General features: G+C 38.5%; 1 protein-coding gene across 5 annotated transcripts in view; it reads right to left on the bottom strand.

Annotated features, from left to right (window-relative positions):
• Window positions 1-14,462, bottom strand: part of LOC127415801 (E3 ubiquitin-protein ligase TRIM9) — a 260,197-nt gene that overhangs the window by 205,435 nt on the left and 40,300 nt on the right. For all 5 annotated transcript variants that reach the window (XM_051654752.1, XM_051654751.1, XM_051654753.1 and 2 more), the window contains exon 2: window positions 8,836-8,931. In XM_051654752.1, coding sequence (XP_051510712.1) covers window positions 8,836-8,931 — 96 coding nt within the window. The remainder of the gene's footprint in view (window positions 1-8,835; window positions 8,932-14,462) is intronic.

Genomic DNA, 14,462 nt, shown 5'->3' with positions numbered 1-14,462 from the left:
CACATCCACACTGTCTTTACACCCCACACCACTGCAGCAACACTAGGGGTGCAGTTTGTTTCCACAAAACTAAACTAACACTAACAATAATATAGTCCAAAAACTAAAACGCAAGAGCAAACTGACTTTTTGGTCACACCCCACTTTAAAACAAGAAAAACATTCATGCCCCTCCACCCCATAATTTGATAAAAAACATAAAAAGAAAAAAAGAAATAAGAAATCAGTAGTGTGGCACACCTATGCAGCGTCTCGGTTCCCTCCTTTCAGGGAAATGTAAGCACAGCGTAGTTCTAGCGGGAAGACTAGCAGCTGTACATCATCGCACAATTAGCTAGGTAACTTCTAGCCAATCACATGTAAGACATTCCTTTATAAGTCTGCTCACAATCTATTACATTGCTGTTTCAGTGTGCTAACATGGCAACATCATTCTATAGCACTATCTGACGTCGAGTCCAATTCGCTCCCCGACTAGCTAACATCCAGCTATGGACATGGACTTATTCACTGCTCCTTACCTTTATCCAGGATCAGCAGCTCCTCGCCGCAACACACATCTGCAAATTTCTGGATTCTCGTGCCCTCTTGGAATGATAATAGACAAGTTCCAACCTCTCCAGGCCACAGGCTAACCAGTGCACAGAACATCTCTGGAAGCCCGCCTTCCCATCCCAAAGATGCCGTCACTTCATCTTAACTTCTGCCCGTATCAAACCTACGGGGAGTAAGCAATCAGCAAACCCAGATCTTCATCCATATCTCATTCACTTAGGAGATCTCCCTCAATCGAGCCACCACATCCATCTCAATCGGAATGCACGACCCGGCACGGAAGGAGTGCGCTCCTCTCCAAGTCTGTCAAATTCGGCTCAGGCAGCAGATGATTTCCATCAGTAATAAGCTAATTTCTCAATCATATCCATCAAATGCATTCAGATTATAGTCATGGGTCTAGGCCTTCTGTTGCCTATGCTATCTGTTCATCATACCACATCTGCATCAATATCAAAAGCCAATATTTCATGTCAACAGCGCATTTGCTCTCATAGTAACGGCAGGCAATCACGCGTTCTCAGCGTGATCGCATGAGGGTAACTCGGTTAAGGTTCACTCGCTATCATTCACCGTGTTGCATGCCCGAGTGTTCCCCATCAGGGAATTAAGATCATTATTCAGGCATGTCATAATGTTCAATGCTCATTGAATGGGTCTCATCACTCCGATCAGTAAGATATCCCTGTTTTGTTGGTCGCTCTTCGCTCTAAATCACGTAGTGGGCGAATTTCAATAAAATAAATTCCTATGCCCTACTCACTACGAAAGACCGAGCTCTTGATGTGGGCACTCTGAAGGGAGCATGGCATCACAGTTTAAATGCAGCCTTCACTAAAGTCTTGTGAAAGGGTCCTTTGTGAAATAATTAACAACTTTGTTCAGTACAACATTTCGAGAGGTGTTCCCTTCCTGAGCCCCTTCAAGGGTGCATTAATGCCGCTTTGGAAAATGCAGTGTTTTCTTACTCTATACATCTACTTCCACGTTCTCCATCGGAAGCACCACTGTTGCGGCATGCCTCTGACACCTAGCGGTAGGCTCCGCTCTCTATTCCGTTATTCATCAGATAATTTCATTACCAGCATTATGCATTTTGCACCTTATATGATCAGGTTATACAGGTGGTGATTCCTATTTCACGGCATATTTACATTTTATTACTCATTCAGGCATCATTAAAGTGCAGAAATTTGTATCGTATGTGTCTCTTAATAAATCATTCACTTTCATCTCTGTTCGGACCATGTTTCAATCAGTGGGGATTTTCAAGCATTGGGGCTTATCAATGTTCCAAATTTCAAAGCTCACTATGAGTTTAACAGTCATGTCAGCTAACTATACATTACATTTTAATTTAAGTATCAATGCATTTCAGTATGATACTGTTCACTTTTAATGCGCCGTGGTTGGGGATGTTACATTTAGCAGTAGGTAAGTTAGGTTTGGCAATCATTGGATAAAATCTGTGTTCCGAATCAAAGTTTATTATTTTCATCTTGCTACTGTTAACTTCTGTTCCTGCTGGTAAGTCATAACATCCCTCCTAATGCTTGCCAAATGCTTTATTGTTTTTGAAGTTATCAATGTTTTTCGTTCCATTCAATGTTAATAAACAATAAATAAATAAATAAAAACCTTCTACATCCTCAAATTTCTGGCATTATGCTCTATTTCCCACAGATGCAAGCTTCCCCACCTCTCTATCTCCAGACCGATCATTATTTCACATTTCCTCCTTCCCAAGCAGTTCCAGTCTCATATTCAATCTCCCACCCCCTTGGACCACCTCATTTCACATGCGCATCATCCATCAAGTCCACTCCATTTCTCACCTCATGCTAGCATTTTGTAGATAACACTGACAATGCATCTATTGACGGCTGCTGCTGATCGGAACTCAAATTTTTTTCCCCGTGGCTAATCACCGGAATCGTTTCTCCCTTTTCCATAATAAAACTCTGAAACCTCCTTTTTCACGCACACGCTCCCTCTGAAGGTCCCAAGGCAACCAAATAGGATCAAGATTTGCAGGGAAATGGCCAGACAAAATTTTAACTCACATCAGCTCCCCTTCATCCGCATCTTCAAATTCACCCCATCGTCATCGCCAGCGTATTATGGGGTCCCCCACTGGCATGCAAACTTATCGTCATTTTTGAGACTCAACTACTGCCGTCATATCAAAGGCTGTCCTCCTCCAGGCTCCTTAGCCCCTACTGAGACATTTGACATGGCAGAGCTCCAACTGAACCCCATTCTCTCCGTCAAGCACATTCCCAGGTTTTCAATTCATTGTTACTCTCTATCTCATTCAGGAGTTCCATCGACATGTCCATTCGCCAGCATACTTCTCATCCTCTGCCCACACATTTCGAACCTTCTGCCGGTCTAAGCCCCTCACTCCTCCTCTTAGATTCCGCTAAAACTCATGCAGAAAGGACTCGCCCAGTCCATGCTCATTTCACCTCTTTTCTCTAACACTCCTAAACAGACCACATAGGATGTGGTTGTAGCATAATATTATCTATAACATCCAGCTCCTTCTGTCCGATCCCCCCCCCCCCCCGCATATTCAGAAAACTAGTTCACAATTTGCATTTGATCCCTCAAATATTGCAGTCCCTCCCCTAGTCTCGAGGCACTCTTTCAGAATAGGTGCGGCCACAACGGCTGCTCATCATGGACTACCAGAACCCACAATCAGATGCTTGCGCACTGGTCTTCCTCATCCTCCAGAAATATACTTGACCCAACCCTCAATCATTACACATACTCAAGCCTCCTCAGCCATAAGTTTTCATACCTATCTGGTGGCGGTCGGGGGCCTCACTGCCCATCCACATCTTTCCCACACTTATCAAATTTAAGCCGTCTATTGTCCTGCAAGGACACCGCATAACCACATCCACCCTCCTTACCAAGGCTTTCACAATCCCAGCATGGTTTTCCTTTGCATAGGTACTGCACAAGCCTAGCTCACCCTCGACGGAAGGCTCATAACCAACATGGGATATCTTTCAACAAAGGGTGCACAACAACATCGCCATTATTGTATGGCTTTACGCATGCTGTTCACCTTTTGGCAAAGATAACCATTAAACAACGGCCGCCCTCGTTGGAGGGCTCGAGCCTCATGGGATATCTTTCAATTAAGGGTATTGCACGCAACATCACCATTATTGTATGGCTTTACACTACGTTGTTAATCTTTCGGCAAAGATACTCCAAACAACGCCTGTCCTCGTCGGAGGGTTCATAATCAAATGTTGTTTTCTTTCAACGAAGGGTATTGCACGCAACGTCACCATTATCATATGGCTTTACGCTACATTATTCAACTTTCAGCAAAGATACTCTAAACAACGCCTGTCCTCGTCGGTGGGTTCATAATCAAATGTTGTTTTCTTTCAACAAAGGGTATTGCACGCAACGTCACCATTATCGTATGGCTTTACACTACGTTGTTCATCTTTCAGCAAAGATACTCCAAACAACGCCTGCTCTCGTTGGAGGGTTCATAATCAAATGTTGTTTTCTTTCAACGAAGTGTATTGCATGCAACATCGCCATTATCATATGGCTTTACGCTACGTTGTTCATCTTTCAGCAAAGATACTCCAAACAACGCCTACACTCGTCGGAGGGTTCATAATCAAATGTTGTTTATCTTTCAACAAAGACACTGCACAACTATGCTGGCCTAACGTAGGGCCTCATACCACGTTGTTCATCTTTGGCAAAAATTCTGCACAACTATGGGCTCCTCGACAGAGGGCCCAAAATCGTACTTGAGGACAAGAAAAAATTACACTGAAGGACAAAATTAAATTCGAGGACATAAAACTCAAGGACCAAAAATAAAATAAAAAATAAAAATAAAAAATGCCCCTCTGTCATAAAAGCATCAGTAAACGCAAGCACAGCTTTTCCTACTGCAAAAGGTATTGCACAACCATGCCAGGGATACGGAATATTTCATGCCAAGTGTCAATTCTAGATCTTCACATCTCCTTTTTCTCTTCTCTAGGTTGAACACCAAACACAAGACCTGGTTCGTAAACTAGTATTTTATTTCTCTCTTTTGGGATAGGCTCCTCGCCCCTGCCTCCTATCTCCGGCAGGATCTGATGGTTCCAAGTACAACTTCTTTGGACCGCCAGACGGGGCTTACGCCAAAGAGAGACATTACATTCATGTTTTATATTCATCAAATAAATGTAATCTAAAACTTTACTAAAATCTGTGAGTCTTCCTGTTAGAAATGTAAGTGCAGCGTAGTTCTAGCGGGAAGAGTAGCAGCTGTACATCATCGCACCATTAGCTAGGTAACTCCTAGCCAATCACATGTAAGCCATTGCTTTATAAGTCTGCTCACAATCTATCAAATTGCTGTTTCAGTGTGCTAACACGGCAACCTCCACCACCCCACCACCACCAGTTGAGTCCCGTCCTGCACGGTGGTAGGCTCCTCGCCCCTGCCTCCTATCTCCAGCAGGATCTGATGGTTCCGAGTACAACTTCTTTGGACCACCAGACGGGGCTTATGCCAAAGAGAGACATTACATTCCTGTTTTATATTCATAAATAAATGTCATCTAAAACTTTTCTCAAATCTGCGAGTCTTCCTGATAGAACCAAGTTTACATAAGTAACCAAGACGTTCCCTATCAAGGGTTTCAAAGTCCCGACCCCTGAAAGGTTCTCCCATAGCATCAACTTCTGATGCAGCGTCCCCTTCTTGAAACGGAACACTAAGTGACAACAGACTTACAGTTACAAGGGTTTTTTTAACTTAAGGGGTTTCTTGCAACCTGGTCCTGATATGTGGAAAATGTATTTAAAGTAAGTAAAGTTACAGAACAAAATACTTAGTACTAGTGTTGTCACGATACCAAAATTTCAGTAGTTGGTACAGATACCAGTGAAATTTAACGGTTCTCGATACCAATTTCGATATGGTAATGTGCTATTGAACACACTTCTTTAGCCTATTTAAAGTTTTATTTAAAAATACATTTGTAAATAATAAATTAAAATAAATGCGTGTTTCCTTCAAGTGTTTCTCAATTAAGTATGCATTGCTTAAGAGTTTTTAAGTAGGACCTTACTGAAATCTGTTTTATTTTTTCCCAAAATATTTTTTCCTTTTTTTTTAAAGAATTCTGTGTTTTAAAGTTTGATTTAATTTCATCATCAAAATGGTGTCTAATCAAATTAATTCTTAAAACTTTTAACAAGTGAAAAAAGAACAGTTACTTTTCAACATATTGCATTTTTAACAAACTTTTATTCAGTAAAACAGCCCTCTTGCTTGTGATATATTGCTTAATTTTTATTCTTATTCTTATTTTTCTTTATTCATCATTATTTTGTATTATTATTAATATTACTACAGTGACTATTACATTTTACTATAGAGTTAGGATTTTTGTTGTAATTTCTTCAATTTGAGGCATCAAGCTTTTCAGTTCTCTGGATAAACAGTTTGCAAAGTAGACCAGTGTGATCTCATTGGTACTACCGGTACTGTAGAAACACTGGTATCATGACCTATTTATTTTATTTTAGTATCGACTTGGTACAAAAGTACTGGTACTTTTGACATCACTACATTGTACCATCCAAAATTGAGAGCCACGATGAGTTGACACAGACCCACTGTGGCAGAACTAAACTGACTAGTCAGTGCAGCCCCATCTGTTTTAAAATAAGAGGTCAGTCTTGAAACCACACTACAGCCTAACTGCAGAACTTGTGTGTCTGTGTGTGCACATCCCTCACAGTAGTTTAAAAAACCTCTCTCTGTCTGTCTGTCTGTCTGTCTCTCTGTGCTGGGCAGTATGAAAAGGCATTAAACTCTTCACTTGAGTAAAAATAGCTCAGAGCTCATAATCCAGTGGTTTCGAGGCAGAATTCAAATGACACCTTATGACAATCATACTCATGTATGGTTCATATGCAAAAATGTTATTGATTTCATTGTTCTGAGACAGTAAACTTGTAGCCTGTATCAGTTAAACATTCACATTTAATTTCTCTAGAGAACCGCTGCACATACACATGATTAACAAATCTTTTGATATACAACCTCAAAACATGCTAAATCTATGTTAACATCTGAAATATGGCATTTTTGTGGGACACATGTTGAACTCTATAATTACCCCACTTAATTTTTAACGAGACCTTCATTTTCATCTTTAATTAGACACACTTGCAAGTCAAAAAGGAGATGCTAATATTCAAGTGCTGCAAGTACAGCTCTTTTGATTATGTTATTATTTTTAGCACTTACTAGGGATGATAATGATTAATCGATTAATTGTCGTGAATAATTTGACCGTTTAAGCATATTGATCGTCGATTAATCAATTTTAGAACAAATGCTTTCAGTAATCATGCCAGCAGACATTGAAAAGACTGTCTATACAGTCAACCGCTAGAAAGTGCAATGCTGCTTGTACACTGTGTGTCACATCTTGTCTGCAACACAGAAGAAAAACACACTCATTTCCCTATAGATGAACAGTAGGTTTTCTGCATACACCGTAATACTGTGTTAAAGTACAACATGACAGAAACCACTGTTGATCCACCAGTGTTTCATCCCAACCTACAATTACGTCAGTGATCCCCGGGAGAGCACAAAGGTGCGTTCACCTAACATTTCATCATCACCAGAGAAGCGGTATGTTATGTACTGTGCTTAAGCATCGTGTTATGATTTGATTTAATTTCATACAAAAAATAAGTCCAAAGGTCCAAAATATCCCACAATCCACAACATGAAGTTTAAATGAACTCAAATAAGTATCTTTTATTCACTTTGCCCTGCCCCTTTTCCACATTCCGCTCTTCCGAATTATGTCATTTAACTTCCTGTTTGTTTTGAAGCTAATAAGATGGATTACGTGTGGGAGTACAGAAAGTATTTTTCACCAAGAGTTGATGGTGTGAGTCTACACCACCCCTCTACTACGTGAAAATGCTAGTGAGGTGTTTTTCTGTCACTCTAAATGTTTGTTTTTTCCGACACCCGCAGAGGTATATTGGACCTGGCAGATCACATTCGGACAGCTGACACACTGCACTTTTTCACAATACAAGCGTTTAATTGTTATACGTGTAATTCTGCGTAAGTTTTTAGGTTTCCACTTGTTAATCATTTGTTAAAATGTGTAGTTGATATTAAATTTCCAACAGTGACAGCTCATATTTTTACACACGCAAGTTCAACATTAAAGAAAATTACAATTCTACTTTTTAAACTTAATTTGTCACCCTACAATTTTTAGAGGCTTAAATGTGATTTAAAATTGTTGTAAACTGAATATAAAATAAAACATACACTTTCACATGTGTATGTGTAAATATAGTGTTACCCCTCCCCCGTCCCAGTTTAACACTAAAACAAATTTGCTTACCTTAACAATAACACCATGGGTGAATGACATAAGATGGTCAGAGGTGTCTTACAGAGACTTTTTTTTATAAATTAGTGTTGGGTCTTGGAGTTTCATGAGCAAAGAAGAACATTTGTATGTCCACAGCTGAAGGTAGGATCTTGTGTATTTATGAATGAAGTACTCTTGTTTTAAAATCTCTCCGCTTTACTTTCTGTTGTTATGACATCCCCTGAACACTTTAAAATACTCATGATAGCTTTTGACAACCTGTAAATACATTTTGCTAGCTAATTACACTTTGACAACACCATAGATATCTATATAGAACCGCTAGAACGGAAGTTCTGAGACAAAATTTTCTCTTGCGCATAAGGTGAATACAAGTTATTATTAATAGTAATTCTAAATATAGCCTAAATTTATTAAAATACACAAACTATGAATAATTTAAGACAAAAATGCTAATACTTGAATTTCTAAAGTGTTTTAATTTAAATTATATTTAAACAGTAGGCTACATGCACATATTATTTGGAGTCCTCCACGTGTGTTTTGCGGTATTAACATAATTAATTGATGGTTAATTTCTACATCAATCGATTATAAAATGTCTGAAAATTGATGTGAAGGTGGTTTATAGCTTTCAATTCATTTTCAAGTGTTGAAAACATAATGATGCTTATTATAGGTATGGAGAGATTAAAAACTGCCAAACTTTTATAAACTTTTGTAAATATTTAATATTTTATGTTTTTTTTTTTTTTTTTTTTTTTGACAGTTCATCATTTTGACAGTTCTAACATCATTAATTATTAATTTCATAATATGTGATTATTCTTCTTCAGATGGTCTTATTTGATGTATTATGTACCTGTATCTGCTGAAGCAAGTTTTTCAGTTGCACCAGGAACTCCTTGGCTTCTTTAGCTTTGTCAGACACTCCATTCAACGCCTGGGACAGCTGACACTGCACACACAAAGACACATAAATATAAGTCACTAAACGTATTTGCTTAGCATGCTTTAAAATCTTTCAAAAAAGTAATATTTATTGATTTATAGAGCTGTGAGCGATTGTATTTAATGTAGCTAAATCTATTAATAAGATTAATGTTACATAAAACAGAAAAAAAATCCCAACAACCTTAAAGGGTTAGTTCACCCAATATTGAAAATTCTCTTAAATTTTACTCACCCTCATGCCATCTAAGATGTGCATGACTTTTTTCTGCAGAACACAAACTAAGATTTGTAGAAGAGTCTCTTAGCTCCGTAGGTCCATACAGTGCAAGTGAATGGTGGCCAGGCCTTTGAAGCTCCAAAAAGCAGACCAAGTCAGCATAAACATAATCCATCAAACTCCAGTGGTTAAATCAATGTCTTCTAGTGATCCAGTTGGTTTTGGGTGAGAACAGACCAAAATGTAACTCCTTTTTCACTGTACATATTGATTACGTTTCATTTAGCGCCATCTAGCGCTCTGTGCATTTGTCAAGCACTAGGAAGTGTAGTCGAGCTTGAAATCATGACCGTGCCTAGAGACTGCAATGGCAAGATGTGCAGTGAAAAAGGAGTTATATTGTGGTCTGTTCTCACCCAAAACCAACTGGATCCCTTCAGAAGACATTGATTAAACCACTGTAGTCTTATGGATTATGTTTATGCTGACTTGATCTGCTTTTTGGAGCTTTAAAGACATGACCACTATTCATTTGCATTGTATGGACCTACTGTACAGAGCTGAGAGATTCTTCTAAAAATCTTAGTTTGTGTTCTGCAGAAGAAAGTCATGCACAACATATCTGACATTACTAATATCCTCAAACAGTACCAAACAGTACACAGGGGTCGGCAACCTATGGCACACGTGCCAGCATTGGCATGCGGAGGAATAATCACTGCCATGCCAGCAACGGCAAGAGAGTAGACTATTTTAATTTATATTAAATTTCGCACCTGCATTCCAATCAACATCTTGATGTAATCCTTCCTCGTTATCACGCAGTGTGTTTTCATCAGCTGTTATGCTGATAATATAATTTTTAATGAAAAATAAATGATTAAATTAGACATATACAAAATAGAAACATTGACAAGTGGACTCAAACATACATGTGCATGTTTTGTTTCGGGGGTTTTGTTTGTTTTGTTTAATCCTTTAAATAAGGCTCTGAGTTAACATTTTTTCAAAGAACATCAAACGTTTATCTGAAGTGACTTATCCAGACATGTTGTTGATACTGAGCGTCTATGCGAGAGAGGCGAAGAAGTTGTATCGTAGTTTAGATGCTCACAATTATTTTCTCAGCGGAAAGATCGGGAATATTGGATCGCTCCTATTATAATCAATGAAGCTATTCATTGAAGCTGTCTGCGTGACCTAAGGACAAGGTAAGGATTTCTTTTTTTTTAATTATAAAAATACTTTTTTTGTCTCTTTCTTCTGTGCTAGCTTCTGTACTACTGTCGCTATGAATGAAGCACCTCCGACTGTTGTTTTAAATGAATTAGAAAACTAGCAGGAAATGTTAAAGGGAAAAAGACATCACTTCCTTAAACCAAAGAATAGTCCTTGAGATGGTCTATACCACCCAGCATTACCAAGAATTCCCACCAACCTAACATTACCTATCATTTTCAAACACCACCCAACAATCCCAAAATCTTAACATACCACCCAACACCATCTAGAATCTTCACCAACCTAACATAACCCAGCATCCTTAAACACCACCCAACAATCCCAACATCCTAAAACATGCATGTTATATGTGTATTTAAAATTTTATATTTGTTTTACTAATTGTTTTTTCACCTTTGTACAGCACATTGGATGACTGTTGTTGTGTTAAATCGTGCTTTATAAATAAATTAAATTAAACTAAACTAAAACACCACCCAAAATTCTCACAACCCAACATTCCCAACATCCTTAAACACCGCCCCTCATTCCCAAATACACCCGAAATACCCAACATCCTCAAACAACATTCTCAAATGCCACCCCACATTCCCAACATTCTCACACACAACCCAACATTCCCAACACCCTCAAACACCACCCAACATTTCAAACACTCTAAAACACCCTAAAACATCACCAAACATTCTCAAACATGTCACAACATTCCAAACATTCTTAAAAACCACCCCCAAATTTCCAACATTTTCCAACATCATCCAACATTTCAAACATTCTCAAATACCACCCAAAATTCAAAACATTCTCAAACCCTACCCAACATTCCCAGTATCCTCAAACACCATCCATCGCCACCCAAATTACAAAAACTCAAACTAAAATACGTTTTCATGACTCCAAACTTAAAGCTGCACTACGTAAGATTTTTTTGGTTAAAATGAACAAATTACCATTACTGATTAAGCACATAATCAATCAGTGTTCAAAACAATGTCCTTACCTTACTCCGATTCACTTCGGTAAGCCTATACAAATTATTTGTATTTTGAGCTGTCGGGTCGGATGTGGTGCGAACTTGTTGGCTTATGTCTTTCTTCCTTGCGTCATTTCGTATTACATGTCCGTAAACACAGGAAAGAAGAACCGGCTGTCGCGTGTTCTGGCTGAGGATGCTGTTCAGTTCAGTCACACTCACACAGTTCATAACAGCATCGCGGCAGGCTGGATAGATGTTTATTTGTTATCCGTTTGATGAAGTTGTTTACCTGCTATAATGCTTGGATACAGTATGTTGTCTGGTAGGGTTGTAATGCTTTTACGAATCTACCGTTATGCGTGCGTTTACCGATCACGATGTATCTTCATTGTCGGGGAAGTTATTGTGCATGTTTACTAATATGTATGACTTCTTTAATTGACTTATAATTTTTATATTGCATATTTAAGCATATTTTCATGTTTAATAAAGTATATTTTATCCCTATAATTATTGCTCATTTTATGTTTACAGTGTTATTACAGTTTCACTTGCATTATCAACTGAGGCTGTACCAGTGTTAATTTTTCAAAGTTTTTCATTTTAGTCTTTTGACGAAAATGTCCTTTAAAAATTGTCAGTACTTTGTCATATCATATTCATTCATTTTAATCAGTTTACTGACAAAAATGACCATTTTAGTAAAAAATATATATATTTTACTTGAATTGCAAAATGGACAAAAAGTGTCAAACTGTAAGACCAAACTTTAATCAATAAATACTTATATATACATAAATAAAATAAAATTATAAACATACAGTATAAATGTAGGCTACATACAGTCCTTGTGAAAACTGGAAATCCTGAAATAAGAGACTTTAAAGAGTATTAGATACTTTTTAGAAGTTAGCCTGCATTCTGAATTATTCATGCTTTAGAAACTTCTAAATTTTCTGAGAAATATTACATTACGCGGTTTCCATAAACACGCTACACGCATTCACGTCGCAAGTTACGCAATGGAAATTACGCATATTCTGACGTGCACATCGTTTAGTTCAGTTCACCTGTTCTTTCGCTTCACTATGCATATTTAAGATGTTCCATAAATTGTCATGAGGAAGACGAATACAGAGGTGGTTTGAACTCAAAAAGCAAGATGTTTAATAGCAAAATAACAACACCAAGCTCAGTAAACTGAAGTGGAGCAAACGAAGGATGAACAATAGTGGTGCAGATCTATATGACAAGCAATGAGACTAGACAATGACGGAAAGAACATTGGAGATTAAAACAGAGTCCTTGATTGCAGTGAAATGAGTGGCAGGTGAATCTAATGAAAGGATTAGAATGCAGAGGTAGAGTGGACGAAAGTGGTGGCTTGGAGGTCCGATAGGGGTATGACATACAGGTGCATCTCAATAAATTAGAATGTCGTGGAAAAGTTCATTTATTTCAGTAATTCAACTCAAATTGTGAAACTCGTGTATTAAATAAATTCAATGCACACAGACTGAAGTAGTTTAAGTCTTTGGTTCTTTTAATTGTGATGATTTTGGCTCACATTTAACAAAAACCCACTAATTCACTATCTCAAAAAATTAGAATATGGTGACATGCCAATCAGCTAATCAACTCAAAACACCTGCAAAGGTTTCCTGAGCCTTCAAAATGGTCTCTCAGTTTGGTTCACTAAGCTACACCATCATGGGGAAGACTGCTGATCTGACAGATGTCCAGAAGACAATCATTGACACCCTTCACAAGGAGGGTAAGCCACAAACATTCATTGCCAAAGAAGCTGGCTGTTCACAGAGTGCTGTATCCAAGCATGTTAACAGAAAGTTGAGTGGAAGGAAAAAGTGTGGAAGAAAAAGATGCACAACCAACCGAAAGAACCGCAGCCTTATGAGGATTGTTGAGCAAAATCGATTCAAGAATTTGGGTGAACTTCACAAGGAATGGACTGAAACTTGGGTCAAGGCATTAAGAGCCACCACACACAGACGTGTCAAGGAATTTGGCTACAGTTGTTGTATTCCTCTTGTTAAGCCACTCCTGAACCACAGACAACGTCAGAGGCATCTTACCTGGGCTAAGGAGAAGAACTGGACTGTTGCCCAGTGGTCCAAAGTCCTCTCTTCAGATGAGAGCAAGTTTTGTATTTCATTTGGAAACCAAGGTCCTAGAGTCTGGAGGAAGGGTGGAGAAGCTCATAGCCCAAGTTGCTTGAAGTCCAGTGTTAAGTTTACACAGTCTGTGATGATTTGGGGTGCAATGTCATCTGCTGGTGTTGGTCCATTGTGTTTTTTGAAAACCAATGTCACTGCACCTGTTTACCAAGACATTTTGGAGCACTTCATGTTTCCTTCTGCTGACCAGCTTTTTAAAGATGCTGATTTCATTTTCCAGCAGGATTTGGCACCTGCCCACACTGCCAAAAGCACCAAAAGTTGGTTAAATGACCATGGTGTTGGTGTGCTTGACTGGCCAGCAAACTCACCAGACCTGAACCCCATAGAGAATATATGGGGTATTGTCAAGAGGAAAATGAGAAACAAGAGAGCAAAAAATGCAGATGAGCTGAAGGCCACTGTCAAAGAAACCTGGGCTTCCATACCACCTCAGCAGTGCCACAAACTGATCACCTCCATGCCACGCTGAATTGAGGCAGTAATTAAAGCAAAAGGAGCCCCTACCAAGTATTGAGTACATATACAGTAAATTAACATACTTTCCAGAAGGCCAACAATTCACTAAAAATGTTTTTTTTTTATGATGTATTCTAACTTTTTGAGATGGTGAATTGGTGGGTTTTTGTTAAATGTGAGCCAAAATCATCACAATTAAAAGAACCAAAGACTTAGACTACTTCAGTCTGTGTGCATTGAATTTATTTAACACACAAGTTTCACAATTTGAGTTGAATTACTGAAATAAATGAACTTTTCCACGACATTCTAATTTGAGATGCACCTGTAAATGTTGTGGATGTATTGATGAATCTCGTGTATAAATAGGATGCGTTTGAATGAGGTTTTGAAGCGGTTCATTTTGCCAGTGTTAGCGCATTCAACTCACGCAGCTCAAGCGGAGA

This window comes from Myxocyprinus asiaticus, chromosome 25 (genome assembly GCF_019703515.2).
Source record: "Myxocyprinus asiaticus isolate MX2 ecotype Aquarium Trade chromosome 25, UBuf_Myxa_2, whole genome shotgun sequence".
Taxonomy (NCBI): domain Eukaryota; kingdom Metazoa; phylum Chordata; class Actinopteri; order Cypriniformes; family Catostomidae; genus Myxocyprinus; species Myxocyprinus asiaticus.
Note: the sequence above shows the minus strand (reverse complement) of the source record. Positions and strands in the feature narration are given on the sequence as shown.